The sequence below is a fragment of the Phoxinus phoxinus genome, assembly GCF_949152265.1.
Source record: "Phoxinus phoxinus genome assembly, chromosome: 7".
NCBI classification, from domain to species: Eukaryota; Metazoa; Chordata; class Actinopteri; order Cypriniformes; family Leuciscidae; genus Phoxinus; species Phoxinus phoxinus.
This window is the reverse complement of record NC_136882.1, coordinates 21,176,096-21,193,088: the sequence shown is the minus strand read 5'-3', so window position 1 is coordinate 21,193,088 and position 16,993 is coordinate 21,176,096. Positions and strand designations below refer to the sequence as shown.

General features: G+C 47.6%; 1 protein-coding gene across 1 annotated transcript in view; it reads left to right on the top strand.

The window, feature by feature from the left end:
- Window positions 1–16,993, top strand: part of col6a3 (collagen, type VI, alpha 3) — a 52,239-nt gene that overhangs the window by 9,072 nt on the left and 26,174 nt on the right. Inside the window, exons 11-29 of the mRNA XM_079617443.1 lie at window positions 26–625; window positions 813–1,409; window positions 1,900–2,499; window positions 2,760–3,359; window positions 3,547–4,143; window positions 4,635–5,234; window positions 5,495–6,094; window positions 6,282–6,878; window positions 7,369–7,968; window positions 8,229–8,828; window positions 9,016–9,612; window positions 10,105–10,704; window positions 10,965–11,564; window positions 11,752–12,348; window positions 12,678–13,277; window positions 13,538–14,137; window positions 14,325–14,921; window positions 15,414–16,013; window positions 16,274–16,873. Coding sequence (XP_079473569.1) covers window positions 26–625; window positions 813–1,409; window positions 1,900–2,499; window positions 2,760–3,359; window positions 3,547–4,143; window positions 4,635–5,234; window positions 5,495–6,094; window positions 6,282–6,878; window positions 7,369–7,968; window positions 8,229–8,828; window positions 9,016–9,612; window positions 10,105–10,704; window positions 10,965–11,564; window positions 11,752–12,348; window positions 12,678–13,277; window positions 13,538–14,137; window positions 14,325–14,921; window positions 15,414–16,013; window positions 16,274–16,873 — 11,382 coding nt within the window. The remainder of the gene's footprint in view (window positions 1–25; window positions 626–812; window positions 1,410–1,899; window positions 2,500–2,759; window positions 3,360–3,546; window positions 4,144–4,634; window positions 5,235–5,494; window positions 6,095–6,281; window positions 6,879–7,368; window positions 7,969–8,228; window positions 8,829–9,015; window positions 9,613–10,104; window positions 10,705–10,964; window positions 11,565–11,751; window positions 12,349–12,677; window positions 13,278–13,537; window positions 14,138–14,324; window positions 14,922–15,413; window positions 16,014–16,273; window positions 16,874–16,993) is intronic.

Below are 16,993 nucleotides of genomic sequence, written 5' to 3'. Positions count from 1 at the left end.
GACCCACCAATATGTCTGTTTTTAGCTGAGGGCCGTAGACAGGGGAGAGATGTTGTCTTCCTGCTGGATGGATCGGATGCCACTAGGAATGGGTTCCCAGCTATGAAAGAATTTGTGCAAAGAATGGTGGAGAAATTGGAAGTAGCTGAGAACAGAGATCACGTTTCTGTGGTCCAGTACAGCAGAGACACAGAGGCCCATTTCTATCTAAACACGTACAAGACAAAGGAAGAAATTCTTGACAGTGTCAGAGGTCTGCGGCACAAAGGAGGCAGACCCCTCTACACGGGGGCAGCGCTCCAGTATGTCATAGAAAATGTCTTTACTGCCTCCTCCGGCAGCAGACGGTTGGAGGGTGTGCCGCAGATACTGGTTTTGCTTAGCGGGGGAAGGTCAATTGACAGTGTTGAGGCAGCAGCCTCCTCTCTGAAAGAGCTTGGCATCTTGACTTTTGGAATAGGATCGAGGGGCTCTGATAGCAGAGAACTGCAGAGAATTTCATACGACCCCAATTATGCTCTTTCCTTGTCCGACTTCAGTGAGCTCCCAAATGTCCAAGAGCAGCTGCTGGCCTCTGTCCAGGCTGTTTCAATGCCCATCACTCCAACTTCACTGACTCTCACTGGTATGTGCATGGCAGAACTTTATGACAGCTAGCTCACAGGCTGTGCTGTGTTGATCTCCCTAAGTAGTAATGAGCAGTGGGACCATTACCCACAGCTTAGGTAGTCGATGAGGTGGTTGAATTAATGTGACATTTTTAAGATGTTTTGAAATGACTCTGTGTTAATGATGCTGATTTCTTTTCCTAGCTGATGACGACATACCCAGAAAGGACGTAGTGTTTTTGCTGGACGGTTCAGATGGCACTAGAAATACATTCCCAGCAATACGTGATTTTGTGCAAAGAGTAGTGGAGCAATTCAACATAGAGGCAAACAGAGACCGTGTTTCTGTGGTGCAGTACAGTAGAGACGCTGAGGTCAATTTCTATCTGAATACCTACGCAACAAAGGGGGAGATCCTGAACACTGTCAGAGGTCTGAGGCATAGAGGAGGGAGACCCCTCAACACGGGGGCAGCTCTCCAGTATGTGATGGACAGTGTCTTCACCGCCTCTGCGGGGAGTAGAAAGCGAGAGGGTGTCCCTCAGATTCTTATCCTCCTCAGTGGAGGACGGTCAAGCGATAACATCGATACACCTGCCTCCGCCCTAAAAGAGAGTGGGATCTTGATTTTTGGCATCGGCACCAGAAATTCGAGCAGAGAGGTGCAGAGAATTGCCAACGACCCAACCTATGCACAGCCCATCAATGATTTCTCTGACCTTCCCAGTGTCCAGCAGCAGTTTATCAGCTCCCTCAACAATGTGCTTGTACAAGTCAAGCCGATGACACCTACTGTGGCGGGTAAGACAGATTATCACACGTCTCTAGAAAACAGCACACTGAGCCCTCCTTACAAAGCGTGCCGTAGACACGAAGAGGTTTATGTTAGGTTAGCGATGCATGCTAGCAGAGGCGGGGGACATTAGCCTAACAAGCAATGGGTTTGAACTCTCTGGGGTGTTAAGCAGTGTTGAGTTTTAAAGTGTTTGTTGATTCGCTCGTTCATCAGTTTTAGGCACATTTTTTGTCTTTTGATGAAAATATCCTTTAAATTATAGACCTCATTTTGCCGTATTCAGTAAGTTTAGGCATTTTACTCTGACCAAAATAAGATTCTATTTCAGCACACAGTAATAACATTTGACTGTTAGATGAGCTGGAAACTAGCTGAAAGGATAGGAGCATTTTTTCCCTTTTGTAGTTGCCGACTAGAGCACACACACGCCCACAGACAATATCAGATACCCAGGGCTCACGTGACTTTGTGTTTGTCCCATTCCATTACCCATAGCTGAGCGAAGGATGGCTAGGAGGGATGTAGTGTTCCTGCTGGATGGTTCAGATGGCACAAGGAGCTCTTTCCCTGCAATGCGTGACTTTGTTGAGAGGATGGTGGAGAGACTGAATGTGTCGGAGAAAAGAGACCATGTGTCAGTGGTCCAGTACAGCAGAGATCCAGAGGCCCATTTCTATCTTAACACATACTCAAGAAAGGAGGACGTGCTTGACACACTCAGGGGTCTGAGGCACAAAGGAGGGAGACCCCTCAACACAGGGGCAGCTCTGCAGTATGTGAGGGACAATGTCTTCACTGCCTCCTCTGGAAGCAGACTTGTAGAAGGTGTGCCTCAGTTACTGATTCTGCTGAGTGGTGGAAAGTCATTTGATAATGTTGACACACCAGCCTCATCCCTGAAAGAGCTGGGAGTACTTATCTTTGCGATAGGGTCGAGGAGCTCAGACAGCAGGGAACTCCAGAAGATCTCCAATGAGCCTAGTTATGCACTCTCGGTGAGTGACTTTGCTGACCTTCCCAGTGTCCAACAGCAGCTTTTCACCAACATTAACACAGTTTTTGTTGAGGGAACGTCTATCACCACCACGACGATAGGTAAGAAAAAAGCCAAAGTGGCTTCCTGTAATTCCTCTCCTTTTATTATGGTCGTAGAGAAATGTGCCATTTTGTTCCTCTAGTTCTAATGAGTTGCATAAGGAAATGTGTTTCCTCCTGAAGAGTAAAACTTTACGGGAGGTGACGCGATGTCGAAAACACAAAAAGCATGATCAAGCACCAAGTGTGTAATGCGTTGTGTATTTTTCCCCTCTCCTTGCAATGTCCCCCACCTGACCCACCAATATGTCTGTTTTTAGCTGAGGGCCGTAGACAGGGGAGAGATGTTGTCTTCCTGCTGGATGGATCGGATGCCACTAGGAATGGGTTCCCAGCTATGAAAGAATTTGTGCAAAGAATGGTGGAGAAATTGGAAGTAGCTGAGAACAGAGATCACGTTTCTGTGGTCCAGTACAGCAGAGACACAGAGGCCCATTTCTATCTAAACACGTACAAGACAAAGGAAGAAATTCTTGACAGTGTCAGAGGTCTGCGGCACAAAGGAGGCAGACCCCTCTACACGGGGGCAGCGCTCCAGTATGTCATAGAAAATGTCTTTACTGCCTCCTCCGGCAGCAGACGGTTGGAGGGTGTGCCGCAGATACTGGTTTTGCTTAGCGGGGGAAGGTCAATTGACAGTGTTGAGGCAGCAGCCTCCTCTCTGAAAGAGCTTGGCATCTTGACTTTTGGAATAGGATCGAGGGGCTCTGATAGCAGAGAACTGCAGAGAATTTCATACGACCCCAATTATGCTCTTTCCTTGTCCGACTTCAGTGAGCTCCCAAATGTCCAAGAGCAGCTGCTGGCCTCTGTCCAGGCTGTTTCAATGCCCATCACTCCAACTTCACCGACTCTCACTGGTATGTGCATGGCAGAACTTTATGACAGCTAGCTCACAGGCTGTGCTGTGTTGATCTCCCTAAGTAGTAATGAGCAGTGGGACCATTACCCACAGCTTAGGTAGTCGATGAGGTGGTTGAATTAATGTGACATTTTTAAGATGTTTTGAAATTACTCTGTGTTAATGATGCTGATTTCTTTTCCTAGCTGATGACGACATACCCAGAAAGGACGTAGTGTTTTTGCTGGACGGTTCAGATGGCACTAGAAATACATTCCCAGCAATACGTGATTTTGTGCAAAGAGTAGTGGAGCAATTCAACATAGAGGCAAACAGAGACCGTGTTTCTGTGGTGCAGTACAGTAGAGACGCTGAGGTCAATTTCTATCTGAATACCTACGCAACAAAGGGGGAGATCCTGAACACTGTCAGAGGTCTGAGGCATAGAGGAGGGAGACCCCTCAACACGGGGGCAGCTCTCCAGTATGTGATGGACAGTGTCTTCACCGCCTCTGCGGGGAGTAGAAAGCGAGAGGGTGTCCCTCAGATTCTTATCCTCCTCAGTGGAGGACGGTCAAGCGATAACATCGATACACCTGCCTCCGCCCTAAAAGAGAGTGGGATCTTGATTTTTGGCATCGGCACCAGAGATTCGAGCAGAGAGGTGCAGAGAATTGCCAACGACCCAACCTATGCACAGCCCATCAATGATTTCTCTGACCTTCCCAGTGTCCAGCAGCAGTTTATCAGCTCCCTCAACAATGTGCTTGTACAAGTCAAGCCGATGACACCTACTGTGGCGGGTAAGACAGATTATCACACGTCTCTAGAAAACAGCACACTGAGCCCTCCTTACAAAGCGTGCCGTAGACACGAAGAGGTTTATGTTAGGTTAGCGATGCATGCTAGCAGAGGCGGGGGACATTAGCCTAACAAGCAATGGGTTTGAACTCTCTGGGGTGTTAAGCAGTGTTGAGTTTTAAAGTGTTTGTTGATTCGCTCGTTCATCAGTTTTAGGCACATTTTTTGTCTTTTGATGAAAATATCCTTTAAATTATAGACCTCATTTTGCCGTATTCAGTAAGTTTAGGCAGTTTTACTCTGACCAAAAGGAGATTCTATTTCAGCAGACAGTAATAACATTTGACTGTTAGATTGGCTGGAAACTAGCTGAAAGGATAGGAGCATTTTTTCCCTTTTGTAGTTGCCGACTAGAGCACACACACGCCCACAGACAATATCAGATACCCAGAGCTCACGCGACTTTGTGTTTGTCCCATTCCATTACCCATAGCTGAGCGAAGGATGGCTAGGAGGGATGTAGTGTTCCTGCTGGATGGTTCAGATGTCACAAGGAGCTCTTTCCCTGCAATGCGTGACTTTGTTGAGAGGATGGTGGAGAGACTGAATGTGTCGGAGAAAAGAGACCATGTGTCTGTGGTCCAGTACAGCAGAGATCCAGAGGCCCATTTCTATCTTAACACATACTCAAGAAAGGAGGACGTGCTTGACACGCTCAGGGGTCTGAGGCACAAAGGAGGGAGACCCCTCAACACAGGGGCAGCTCTGCAGTATGTGAGGGACAATGTCTTCACTGCCTCCTCTGGAAGCAGACTTGTAGAAGGTGTGCCTCAGTTACTGATTCTGCTGAGTGGTGGAAAGTCATTTGATAATGTTGACACACCAGCCTCATCCCTGAAAGAGCTGGGAGTGCTTATCTTTGCGATAGGGTCGAGGAGCTCAGACAGCAGGGAACTCCAGAAGATCTCCAATGAGCCTAGTTATGCACTCTCGGTGAGTGACTTTGCTGACCTTCCCAGTGTCCAACAGCAGCTTTTCACCAACATTAACACAGTTTTTGTTGAGGGAACGTCTATCACCACCACAACGATAGGTAAGAAAAAAGCCAAAGTGGCTTCCTGTAATTCCTCTCCTTTTATTATGGTCGTAGAGAAATGTGCCATTTTGTTCCTCTAGTTCTAATGAGTTGCATAAGGAAATGTGTTTCCTCCTGAAGAGTAAAACTTTACGGGAGGTGACGCGATATCGAAAACACAAAAAGCATGATCAAGCACCAAGTGTGTAATGCGTTGTGTATTTTTCCCCTCTCCTTGCAATGTCCCCCACCTGACCCACCAATATGTCTGTTTTTAGCTGAGGGCCGTAGACAGGGGAGAGATGTTGTCTTCCTGCTGGATGGATCGGATGCCACTAGGAATGGGTTCCCAGCTATGAAAGAATTTGTGCAAAGAATGGTGGAGAAATTGGAAGTAGCTGAGAACAGAGATCAGGTTTCTGTGGTCCAGTACAGCAGAGACACAGAGGCCCATTTCTATCTGAACACGTACAAGACAAAGGAAGAAATTCTTGACAGTGTCAGAGGTCTGCGGCACAAAGGAGGCAGACCCCTCTACACGGGGGCAGCGCTCCAGTACGTCATAGAAAATGTCTTTACTGCCTCCTCCGGCAGCAGACGGTTGGAGGGTGTGCCGCAGATACTGGTTTTGCTTAGCGGGGGAAGGTCAATTGACAGTGTTGAGGCAGCAGCCTCCTCTCTGAAAGAGCTTGGCATCTTGACTTTTGGAATAGGATCGAGGGGCTCCGATAAAAGAGAACTGCAGAGAATCTCATACGACCCCAATTATGCTCTTTCCGTGTCCGACTTCAGTGAGCTTCCAAATGTCCAAGAGCAGCTGCTGGCCTCTGTCCAGGCTGTTGCAATGCCCATCACTCCAACTTCACCGACTCTCACTGGTATGTGCATGGCAGAACTTTATGACAGCTAGCTCACAGGCTGTGCTTTGTTGATCTCCCTAAGTAGTAATGAGCAGTGGGACCATTACCCACAGCTTAGGTAGTCGATGAGGTGGTTGAATTAATGTGACATTTCTAAGATGTTTTGAAATTACTCGGTGTTAATGATGCTGATTTCTTTTCCTAGCTGATGACGACATACCCAGAAAGGACGTAGTGTTTTTGCTGGACGGTTCAGATGGCACTAGAAATACATTCCCAGCAATACGTGATTTTGTGCAAAGAGTAGTGGAGCAATTCAACATAGAGGCAAACAGAGACCGTGTTTCTGTGGTGCAGTACAGTAGAGACGCTGAGGTCAATTTCTATCTGAATACCTACGCAACAAAGGGGGAGATCCTGAACACTGTCAGAGGTCTGAGGCATAGAGGAGGGAGACCCCTCAACACGGGGGCAGCTCTCCAGTATGTGATGGACAGTGTCTTCACCGCCTCTTCGGGGAGTAGAAAGCGAGAGGGTGTCCCTCAGATTCTTATCCTCCTCAGTGGGGGACGGTCAAGCGATAACATCGATACACCTGCCTCCGCCCTAAAAGAGAGTGGGATCTTGATTTTTGGCATCGGCACCAGAAATTCGAGCAGAGAGGTGCAGAGAATTGCCAACGACCCTAACTATGCACAGCCCATCAATGATTTCTCTGACCTTCCCAGTGTCCAGCAGCAGTTTATCAGCTCCCTCAACAATGTGCTTGTACAAGTCAAGCCGATGACACCTACTGTGGCGGGTAAGACAGATTATCACACGTCTCTAGAAAACAGCACACTGAGCCCTCCTTACAAAGCGTGCCGTAGACACGAAGAGGTTTATGTTAGGTTAGCGATGCATGCTAGCAGAGGCGGGGGACATTAGCCTAACAAGCAATGGGTTTGAACTCTCTGGGGTGTTAAGCAGTGTTGAGTTTTAAAGTGTTTGTTGATTCGCTCGTTCATCAGTTTTAGGCACATTTTTTGTCTTTTGATGAAAATATCCTTTAAATTATAGACCTCATTTTGCCGTATTCAGTAAGTTTAGGCATTTTACTCTGACCAAAATAAGATTCTATTTCAGCACACAGTAATAACATTTGACTGTTAGATGAGCTGGAAACTAGCTGAAAGGATAGGAGCATTTTTTCCCTTTTGTAGTTGCCGACTAGAGCACACACACGCCCACAGACAATATCAGATACCCAGGGCTCACGTGACTTTGTGTTTGTCCCATTCCATTACCCATAGCTGAGCGAAGGATGGCTAGGAGGGATGTAGTGTTCCTGCTGGATGGTTCAGATGGCACAAGGAGCTCTTTCCCTGCAATGCGTGACTTTGTTGAGAGGATGGTGGAGAGACTGAATGTGTCGGAGAAAAGAGACCATGTGTCAGTGGTCCAGTACAGCAGAGATCCAGAGGCCCATTTCTATCTTAACACATACTCAAGAAAGGAGGACGTGCTTGACACACTCAGGGGTCTGAGGCACAAAGGAGGGAGACCCCTCAACACAGGGGCAGCTCTGCAGTATGTGAGGGACAATGTCTTCACTGCCTCCTCTGGAAGCAGACTTGTAGAAGGTGTGCCTCAGTTACTGATTCTGCTGAGTGGTGGAAAGTCATTTGATAATGTTGACACACCAGCCTCATCCCTGAAAGAGCTGGGAGTACTTATCTTTGCGATAGGGTCGAGGAGCTCAGACAGCAGGGAACTCCAGAAGATCTCCAATGAGCCTAGTTATGCACTCTCGGTGAGTGACTTTGCTGACCTTCCCAGTGTCCAACAGCAGCTTTTCACCAACATTAACACAGTTTTTGTTGAGGGAACGTCTATCACCACCACGACGATAGGTAAGAAAAAAGCCAAAGTGGCTTCCTGTAATTCCTCTCCTTTTATTATGGTCGTAGAGAAATGTGCCATTTTGTTCCTCTAGTTCTAATGAGTTGCATAAGGAAATGTGTTTCCTCCTGAAGAGTAAAACTTTACGGGAGGTGACGCGATGTCGAAAACACAAAAAGCATGATCAAGCACCAAGTGTGTAATGCGTTGTGTATTTTTCCCCTCTCCTTGCAATGTCCCCCACCTGACCCACCAATATGTCTGTTTTTAGCTGAGGGCCGTAGACAGGGGAGAGATGTTGTCTTCCTGCTGGATGGATCGGATGCCACTAGGAATGGGTTCCCAGCTATGAAAGAATTTGTGCAAAGAATGGTGGAGAAATTGGAAGTAGCTGAGAACAGAGATCACGTTTCTGTGGTCCAGTACAGCAGAGACACAGAGGCCCATTTCTATCTAAACACGTACAAGACAAAGGAAGAAATTCTTGACAGTGTCAGAGGTCTGCGGCACAAAGGAGGCAGACCCCTCTACACGGGGGCAGCGCTCCAGTACGTCATAGAAAATGTCTTTACTGCCTCCTCCGGCAGCAGACGGTTGGAGGGTGTGCCGCAGATACTGGTTTTGCTTAGCGGGGGAAGGTCAATTGACAGTGTTGAGGCAGCAGCCTCCTCTCTGAAAGAGCTTGGCATCTTGACTTTTGGAATAGGATCGAGGGGCTCCGATAAAAGAGAACTGCAGAGAATCTCATACGACCCCAATTATGCTCTTTCCGTGTCCGACTTCAGTGAGCTTCCAAATGTCCAAGAGCAGCTGCTGGCCTCTGTCCAGGCTGTTGCAATGCCCATCACTCCAACTTCACCGACTCTCACTGGTATGTGCATGGCAGAACTTTATGACAGCTAGCTCACAGGCTGTGCTTTGTTGATCTCCCTAAGTAGTAATGAGCAGTGGGACCATTACCCACAGCTTAGGTAGTCTATGAGGTGGTTGAATTAATGTGACATTTCTAAGATGTTTTGAAATTACTCGGTGTTAATGATGCTGATTTCTTTTCCTAGCTGATGACGACATACCCAGAAAGGACGTAGTGTTTTTGCTGGACGGTTCAGATGGCACTAGAAATACATTCCCAGCAATACGTGATTTTGTGCAAAGAGTAGTGGAGCAATTCAACATAGAGGCAAACAGAGACCGTGTTTCTGTGGTGCAGTACAGTAGAGACGCTGAGGTCAATTTCTATCTGAATACCTACGCAACAAAGGGGGAGATCCTGAACACTGTCAGAGGTCTGAGGCATAGAGGAGGGAGACCCCTCAGCACGGGGGCAGCACTCCAGTATGTGATGGACAGTGTCTTCACCGCCTCTGCGGGGAGTAGAAAGCGAGAGGGTGTCCCTCAGATTCTTATCCTCCTCAGTGGAGGACGGTCAAGCGATAACATAGATACACCTGCCTCCGCCCTAAAAGAGAGTGGGATCTTGATTTTTGGCATCGGCACCAGAGATTCAAGCAGAGAGGTGCAGATAATTGCCAACGACCCTACCTATGCACAGCCCATCAATGAATTCTCTGACCTTCCCAGTGTCCAGCAGCAGTTTATCAGCTCCCTCAACAATGTACTTGTACAAGTCAAGCCGATGACACCTACTGTGGCGGGTAAGACAGATTATCACACGTCTCTAGAAAACAGCACACTGAGCCCTCCTTACAAAGCGTGCCGTAGACACGAAGAGGTTTATGTTAGGTTAGCGATGCATGCTAGCAGAGGCGGGGGACATTAGCCTAACAAGCAATGGTGTTTGAACTCTCTGGGGTGTTAAGCAGTGTTGAGTTTTAAAGTGTTTGTTGATTCGCTCGTTCATCAGTTTTAGGCACATTTTTTGTCTTTTGATGAAAATATCCTTTAAATTATAGACCTCATTTTGCCGTATTCAGTAAGTTTAGGCAGTTTTACTCTGACCAAAAGGAGATTCTATTTCAGCAGACAGTAATAACATTTGACTGTTAGATTGGCTGGAAACTAGCTGAAAGGATAGGAGCATTTTTTCCCTTTTGTAGTTGCCGACTAGAGCACACACACGCCCACAGACAATATCAGATACCCAGGGCTCACGTGACTTTGTGTTTGTCCCATTCCATTACCCATAGCTGAGCGAAGGATGGCTAGGAGGGATGTAGTGTTCCTGCTGGATGGTTCAGATGTCACAAGGAGCTCTTTCCCTGCAATGCGTGACTTTGTTGAGAGGATGGTGGAGAGACTGAATGTGTCGGAGAAAAGAGACCATGTGTCTGTGGTCCAGTACAGCAGAGATCCAGAGGCCCATTTCTATCTTAACACATACTCAAGAAAGGAGGACGTGCTTGACACGCTCAGGGGTCTGAGGCACAAAGGAGGGAGACCCCTCAACACAGGGGCAGCTCTGCAGTATGTGAGGGACAATGTCTTCACTGCCTCCTCTGGAAGCAGACTTGTAGAAGGTGTGCCTCAGTTACTGATTCTGCTGAGTGGTGGAAAGTCATTTGATAATGTTGACACACCAGCCTCATCCCTGAAAGAGCTGGGAGTGCTTATCTTTGCGATAGGGTCGAGGAGCTCAGACAGCAGGGAACTCCAGAAGATCTCCAATGAGCCTAGTTATGCACTCTCGGTGAGTGACTTTGCTGACCTTCCCAGTGTCCAACAGCAGCTTTTCACCAACATTAACACAGTTTTTGTTGAGGGAACGTCTATCACCACCACGACGATAGGTAAGAAAAAAGCCAAAGTGGCTTCCTGTAATTCCTCTCCTTTTATTATGGTCGTAGAGAAATGTGCCATTTTGTTCCTCTAGTTCTAATGAGTTGCATAAGGAAATGTGTTTCCTCCTGAAGAGTAAAACTTTACGGGAGGTGACGCGATATCGAAAACACAAAAAGCATGATCAAGCACCAAGTGTGTAATGCGTTGTGTATTTTTCCCCTCTCCTTGCAATGTCCCCCACCTGACCCACCAATATGTCTGTTTTTAGCTGAGGGCCGTAGACAGGGGAGAGATGTTGTCTTCCTGCTGGATGGATCGGATGCCACTAGGAATGGGTTCCCAGCTATGAAAGAATTTGTGCAAAGAATGGTGGAGAAATTGGAAGTAGCTGAGAACAGAGATCACGTTTCTGTGGTCCAGTACAGCAGAGACACAGAGGCCCATTTCTATCTGAACACGTACAAGACAAAGGAAGAAATTCTTGACAGTGTCAGAGGTCTGCGGCACAAAGGAGGCAGACCCCTCTACACGGGGGCAGCGCTCCAGTACGTCATAGAAAATGTCTTTACTGCCTCCTCCGGCAGCAGACGGTTGGAGGGTGTGCCGCAGATACTGGTTTTGCTTAGCGGGGGAAGGTCAATTGACAGTGTTGAGGCAGCAGCCTCCTCTCTGAAAGAGCTTGGCATCTTGACTTTTGGAATAGGATCGAGGGGCTCTGATAGCAGAGAACTGCAGAGAATTTCATACGACCCCAATTATGCTCTTTCCGTGTCCGACTTCAGTGAGCTCCCAAATGTCCAAGAGCAGCTGCTGGCCTCTGTCCAGGCTGTTTCAATGCCCATCACTCCAACTTCACTGACTCTCACTGGTATGTGCATGGCAGAACTTTATGACTGTTAGCTTACAGGCTGTGCTGTGTTGATCTCCATAAGTAGTAATGAGCAGTGGGACCATTACCCACAGCTTAGGTAGTCGATGAGGTGGTTGAATTAATGTGACATTTTTAAGATGTTTTAAAATTACTCGGTGTTAATGATGCTGATTTCTTTTCCTAGCTGATGACGACATACCCAGAAAGGACGTAGTGTTTTTGCTGGACGGTTCAGATGGCACTAGAAATACATTCCCAGCAATACGTGATTTTGTGCAAAGAGTAGTGGAGCAATTCAACATAGAGGCAAACAGAGACCGTGTTTCTGTGGTGCAGTACAGTAGAGACGCTGAGGTCAATTTCTATCTGAATACCTACGCAACAAAGGGGGAGATCCTGAACACTGTCAGAGGTCTGAGGCATAGAGGAGGGAGACCCCTCAGCACGGGGGCAGCTCTCCAGTATGTGATGGACAGTGTCTTCACCGCCTCTGCGGGGAGTAGAAAGCGAGAGGGTGTCCCTCAGATTCTTATCCTCCTCAGTGGAGGACGGTCAAGCGATAACATAGATACACCTGCCTCCGCCCTAAAAGAGAGTGGGATCTTGATTTTTGGCATCGGCACCAGAGATTCAAGCAGAGAGGTGCAGAGAATTTCCAACGACCCTACCTATGCACAGCCCATAAATGAATTCTCTGACCTTCCCAGTGTCCAGCAGCAGTTTATCAGCTCCCTCAACAATGTACTTGTACAAGTCAAGCCGATGACACCTACTGTGGCGGGTAAGACAGATTATCACACGTATCTAGAAAACAGCACACTGAGCCTTCCTTACAAAGCGTGCCGTAGACACAAAGAGGTTTATGTTAGGTTAGCGATGCATGCTAGCAGAGGTGGGGGATCTCTCTGTGGTGTTAAGCAGTGTTGAGTTTTAATAAACTCAATAATAACATTTGACTGTTAGATTGGCTGGAAAGTAGCTGAAAGGATAGGAGCGTTTTTTTTTTTTCCCCTTTTGTAGTTGCCGACTAGAGCACACACACGCCCATAGACAATATCAGATACCCAGGGCTCACGTGACACTGTGTTTTTTACATTCCATTACCCATAGCTGAGCGAAGGATGGCTAGGAGGGATGTAGTGTTCCTGCTGGATGGTTCAGATGGCACAAGGAGCTCTTTCCCTGCAATGCGTGACTTTGTTGAGAGGATGGTGGAGAGACTGAATGTGTCGGAGAAAAGAGACCATGTGTCTGTGGTCCAGTACAGCAGAGATCCAGAGGCCCATTTCTATCTTAACACATACTCAAGAAAGGAGGACGTGCTTGACACGCTCAGGGGTCTGAGGCACAAAGGAGGGAGACCCCTCAACACAGGGGCAGCTCTGCAGTATGTGAGGGACAATGTCTTCACTGCCTCCTCTGGAAGCAGACTTGTAGAAGGTGTGCCTCAGTTACTGATTCTGCTGAGTGGTGGAAAGTCATTTGATAATGTTGACACACCAGCCTCATCCCTGAAAGAGCTGGGAGTGCTTATCTTTGCGATAGGGTCGAGGAGCTCAGACAGCAGGGAACTCCAGAAGATCTCCAATGAGCCTAGTTATGCACTCTCGGTGAGTGACTTTGCTGACCTTCCCAGTGTCCAACAGCAGCTTTTCACCAACATTAACACAGTTTTTGTTGAGGGAACGTCTATCACCACCACGACGATAGGTAAGAAAAAAGCCAAAGTGACTTCCTGTAATTCCTCTCCTTTTATTATGGTCGTAGAGAAATGTGCCATTTTGTTCCTCTAGTTCTAATGAGTTGCATAAGGAAATGTGTTTCCTCCTGAAGAGTAAAACTTTACGGGAGGTGACGCGATATCGAAAACACAAAAAGCATGATCAAGCACCAAGTGTGTAATGCGTTGTGTATTTTTCCCCTCTCCTTGCAATGTCCCCCACCTGACCCACCAATATGTCTGTTTTTAGCTGAGGGCCGTAGACAGGGGAGAGATGTTGTCTTCCTGCTGGATGGATCGGATGCCACTAGGAATGGGTTCCCAGCTATGAAAGAATTTGTGCAAAGAATGGTGGAGAAATTGGAAGTAGCTGAGAACAGAGATCACGTTTCTGTGGTCCAGTACAGCAGAGACACAGAGGCCCATTTCTATCTGAACACGTACAAGACAAAGGAAGAAATTCTTGACAGTGTCAGAGGTCTGCGGCACAAAGGAGGCAGACCCCTCTACACGGGGGCAGCGCTCCAGTACGTCATAGAAAATGTCTTTACTGCCTCCTCCGGCAGCAGACGGTTGGAGGGTGTGCCGCAGATACTGGTTTTGCTTAGCGGGGGAAGGTCAATTGACAGTGTTGAGGCAGCAGCCTCCTCTCTGAAAGAGCTTGGCATCTTGACTTTTGGAATAGGATCGAGGGGCTCCGATAAAAGAGAACTGCAGAGAATCTCATACGACCCCAATTATGCTCTTTCCGTGTCCGACTTCAGTGAGCTTCCAAATGTCCAAGAGCAGCTGCTGGCCTCTGTCCAGGCTGTTGCAATGCCCATCACTCCAACTTCACCGACTCTCACTGGTATGTGCATGGCAGAACTTTATGACAGCTAGCTCACAGGCTGTGCTTTGTTGATCTCCCTAAGTAGTAATGAGCAGTGGGACCATTACCCACAGCTTAGGTAGTCTATGAGGTGGTTGAATTAATGTGACATTTCTAAGATGTTTTGAAATTACTCGGTGTTAATGATGCTGATTTCTTTTCCTAGCTGATGACGACATACCCAGAAAGGACGTAGTGTTTTTGCTGGACGGTTCAGATGGCACTAGAAATACATTCCCAGCAATACGTGATTTTGTGCAAAGAGTAGTGGAGCAATTCAACATAGAGGCAAACAGAGACCGTGTTTCTGTGGTGCAGTACAGTAGAGACGCTGAGGTCAATTTCTATCTGAATACCTACGCAACAAAGGGGGAGATCCTGAACACTGTCAGAGGTCTGAGGCATAGAGGAGGGAGACCCCTCAGCACGGGGGCAGCTCTCCAGTATGTGATGGACAGTGTCTTCACCGCCTCTGCGGGGAGTAGAAAGCGAGAGGGTGTCCCTCAGATTCTTATCCTCCTCAGTGGAGGACGGTCAAGCGATAACATAGATACACCTGCCTCCGCCCTAAAAGAGAGTGGGATCTTGATTTTTGGCATCGGCACCAGAGATTCAAGCAGAGAGGTGCAGATAATTGCCAACGACCCTACCTATGCACAGCCCATCAATGAATTCTCTGACCTTCCCAGTGTCCAGCAGCAGTTTATCAGCTCCCTCAACAATGTACTTGTACAAGTCAAGCCGATGACACCTACTGTGGCGGGTAAGACAGATTATCACACGTCTCTAGAAAACAGCACACTGAGCCCTCCTTACAAAGCGTGCCGTAGACACGAAGAGGTTTATGTTAGGTTAGCGATGCATGCTAGCAGAGGCGGGGGACATTAGCCTAACAAGCAATGGTGTTTGAACTCTCTGGGGTGTTAAGCAGTGTTGAGTTTTAAAGTGTTTGTTGATTCGCTCGTTCATCAGTTTTAGGCACATTTTTTGTCTTTTGATGAAAATATCCTTTAAATTATAGACCTCATTTTGCCGTATTCAGTAAGTTTAGGCAGTTTTACTCTGACCAAAAGGAGATTCTATTTCAGCAGACAGTAATAACATTTGACTGTTAGATTGGCTGGAAACTAGCTGAAAGGATAGGAGCATTTTTTCCCTTTTGTAGTTGCCGACTAGAGCACACACACGCCCACAGACAATATCAGATACCCAGGGCTCACGTGACTTTGTGTTTGTCCCATTCCATTACCCATAGCTGAGCGAAGGATGGCTAGGAGGGATGTAGTGTTCCTGCTGGATGGTTCAGATGTCACAAGGAGCTCTTTCCCTGCAATGCGTGACTTTGTTGAGAGGATGGTGGAGAGACTGAATGTGTCGGAGAAAAGAGACCATGTGTCTGTGGTCCAGTACAGCAGAGATCCAGAGGCCCATTTCTATCTTAACACATACTCAAGAAAGGAGGACGTGCTTGACACGCTCAGGGGTCTGAGGCACAAAGGAGGGAGACCCCTCAACACAGGGGCAGCTCTGCAGTATGTGAGGGACAATGTCTTCACTGCCTCCTCTGGAAGCAGACTTGTAGAAGGTGTGCCTCAGTTACTGATTCTGCTGAGTGGTGGAAAGTCATTTGATAATGTTGACACACCAGCCTCATCCCTGAAAGAGCTGGGAGTGCTTATCTTTGCGATAGGGTCGAGGAGCTCAGACAGCAGGGAACTCCAGAAGATCTCCAATGAGCCTAGTTATGCACTCTCGGTGAGTGACTTTGCTGACCTTCCCAGTGTCCAACAGCAGCTTTTCACCAACATTAACACAGTTTTTGTTGAGGGAACGTCTATCACCACCACGACGATAGGTAAGAAAAAAGCCAAAGTGGCTTCCTGTAATTCCTCTCCTTTTATTATGGTCGTAGAGAAATGTGCCATTTTGTTCCTCTAGTTCTAATGAGTTGCATAAGGAAATGTGTTTCCTCCTGAAGAGTAAAACTTTACGGGAGGTGACGCGATATCGAAAACACAAAAAGCATGATCAAGCACCAAGTGTGTAATGCGTTGTGTATTTTTCCCCTCTCCTTGCAATGTCCCCCACCTGACCCACCAATATGTCTGTTTTTAGCTGAGGGCCGTAGACAGGGGAGAGATGTTGTCTTCCTGCTGGATGGATCGGATGCCACTAGGAATGGGTTCCCAGCTATGAAAGAATTTGTGCAAAGAATGGTGGAGAAATTGGAAGTAGCTGAGAACAGAGATCACGTTTCTGTGGTCCAGTACAGCAGAGACACAGAGGCCCATTTCTATCTGAACACGTACAAGACAAAGGAAGAAATTCTTGACAGTGTCAGAGGTCTGCGGCACAAAGGAGGCAGACCCCTCTACACGGGGGCAGCGCTCCAGTACGTCATAGAAAATGTCTTTACTGCCTCCTCCGGCAGCAGACGGTTGGAGGGTGTGCCGCAGATACTGGTTTTGCTTAGCGGGGGAAGGTCAATTGACAGTGTTGAGGCAGCAGCCTCCTCTCTGAAAGAGCTTGGCATCTTGACTTTTGGAATAGGATCGAGGGGCTCTGATAGCAGAGAACTGCAGAGAATTTCATACGACCCCAATTATGCTCTTTCCGTGTCCGACTTCAGTGAGCTCCCAAATGTCCAAGAGCAGCTGCTGGCCTCTGTCCAGGCTGTTTCAATGCCCATCACTCCAACTTCACTGACTCTCACTGGTATGTGCATGGCAGAACTTTATGACTGTTAGCTTACAGGCTGTGCTGTGTTGATCTCCATAAGTAGTAATGAGCAGTGGGACCATTACCCACAGCTTAGGTAGTCGATGAGGTGGTTGA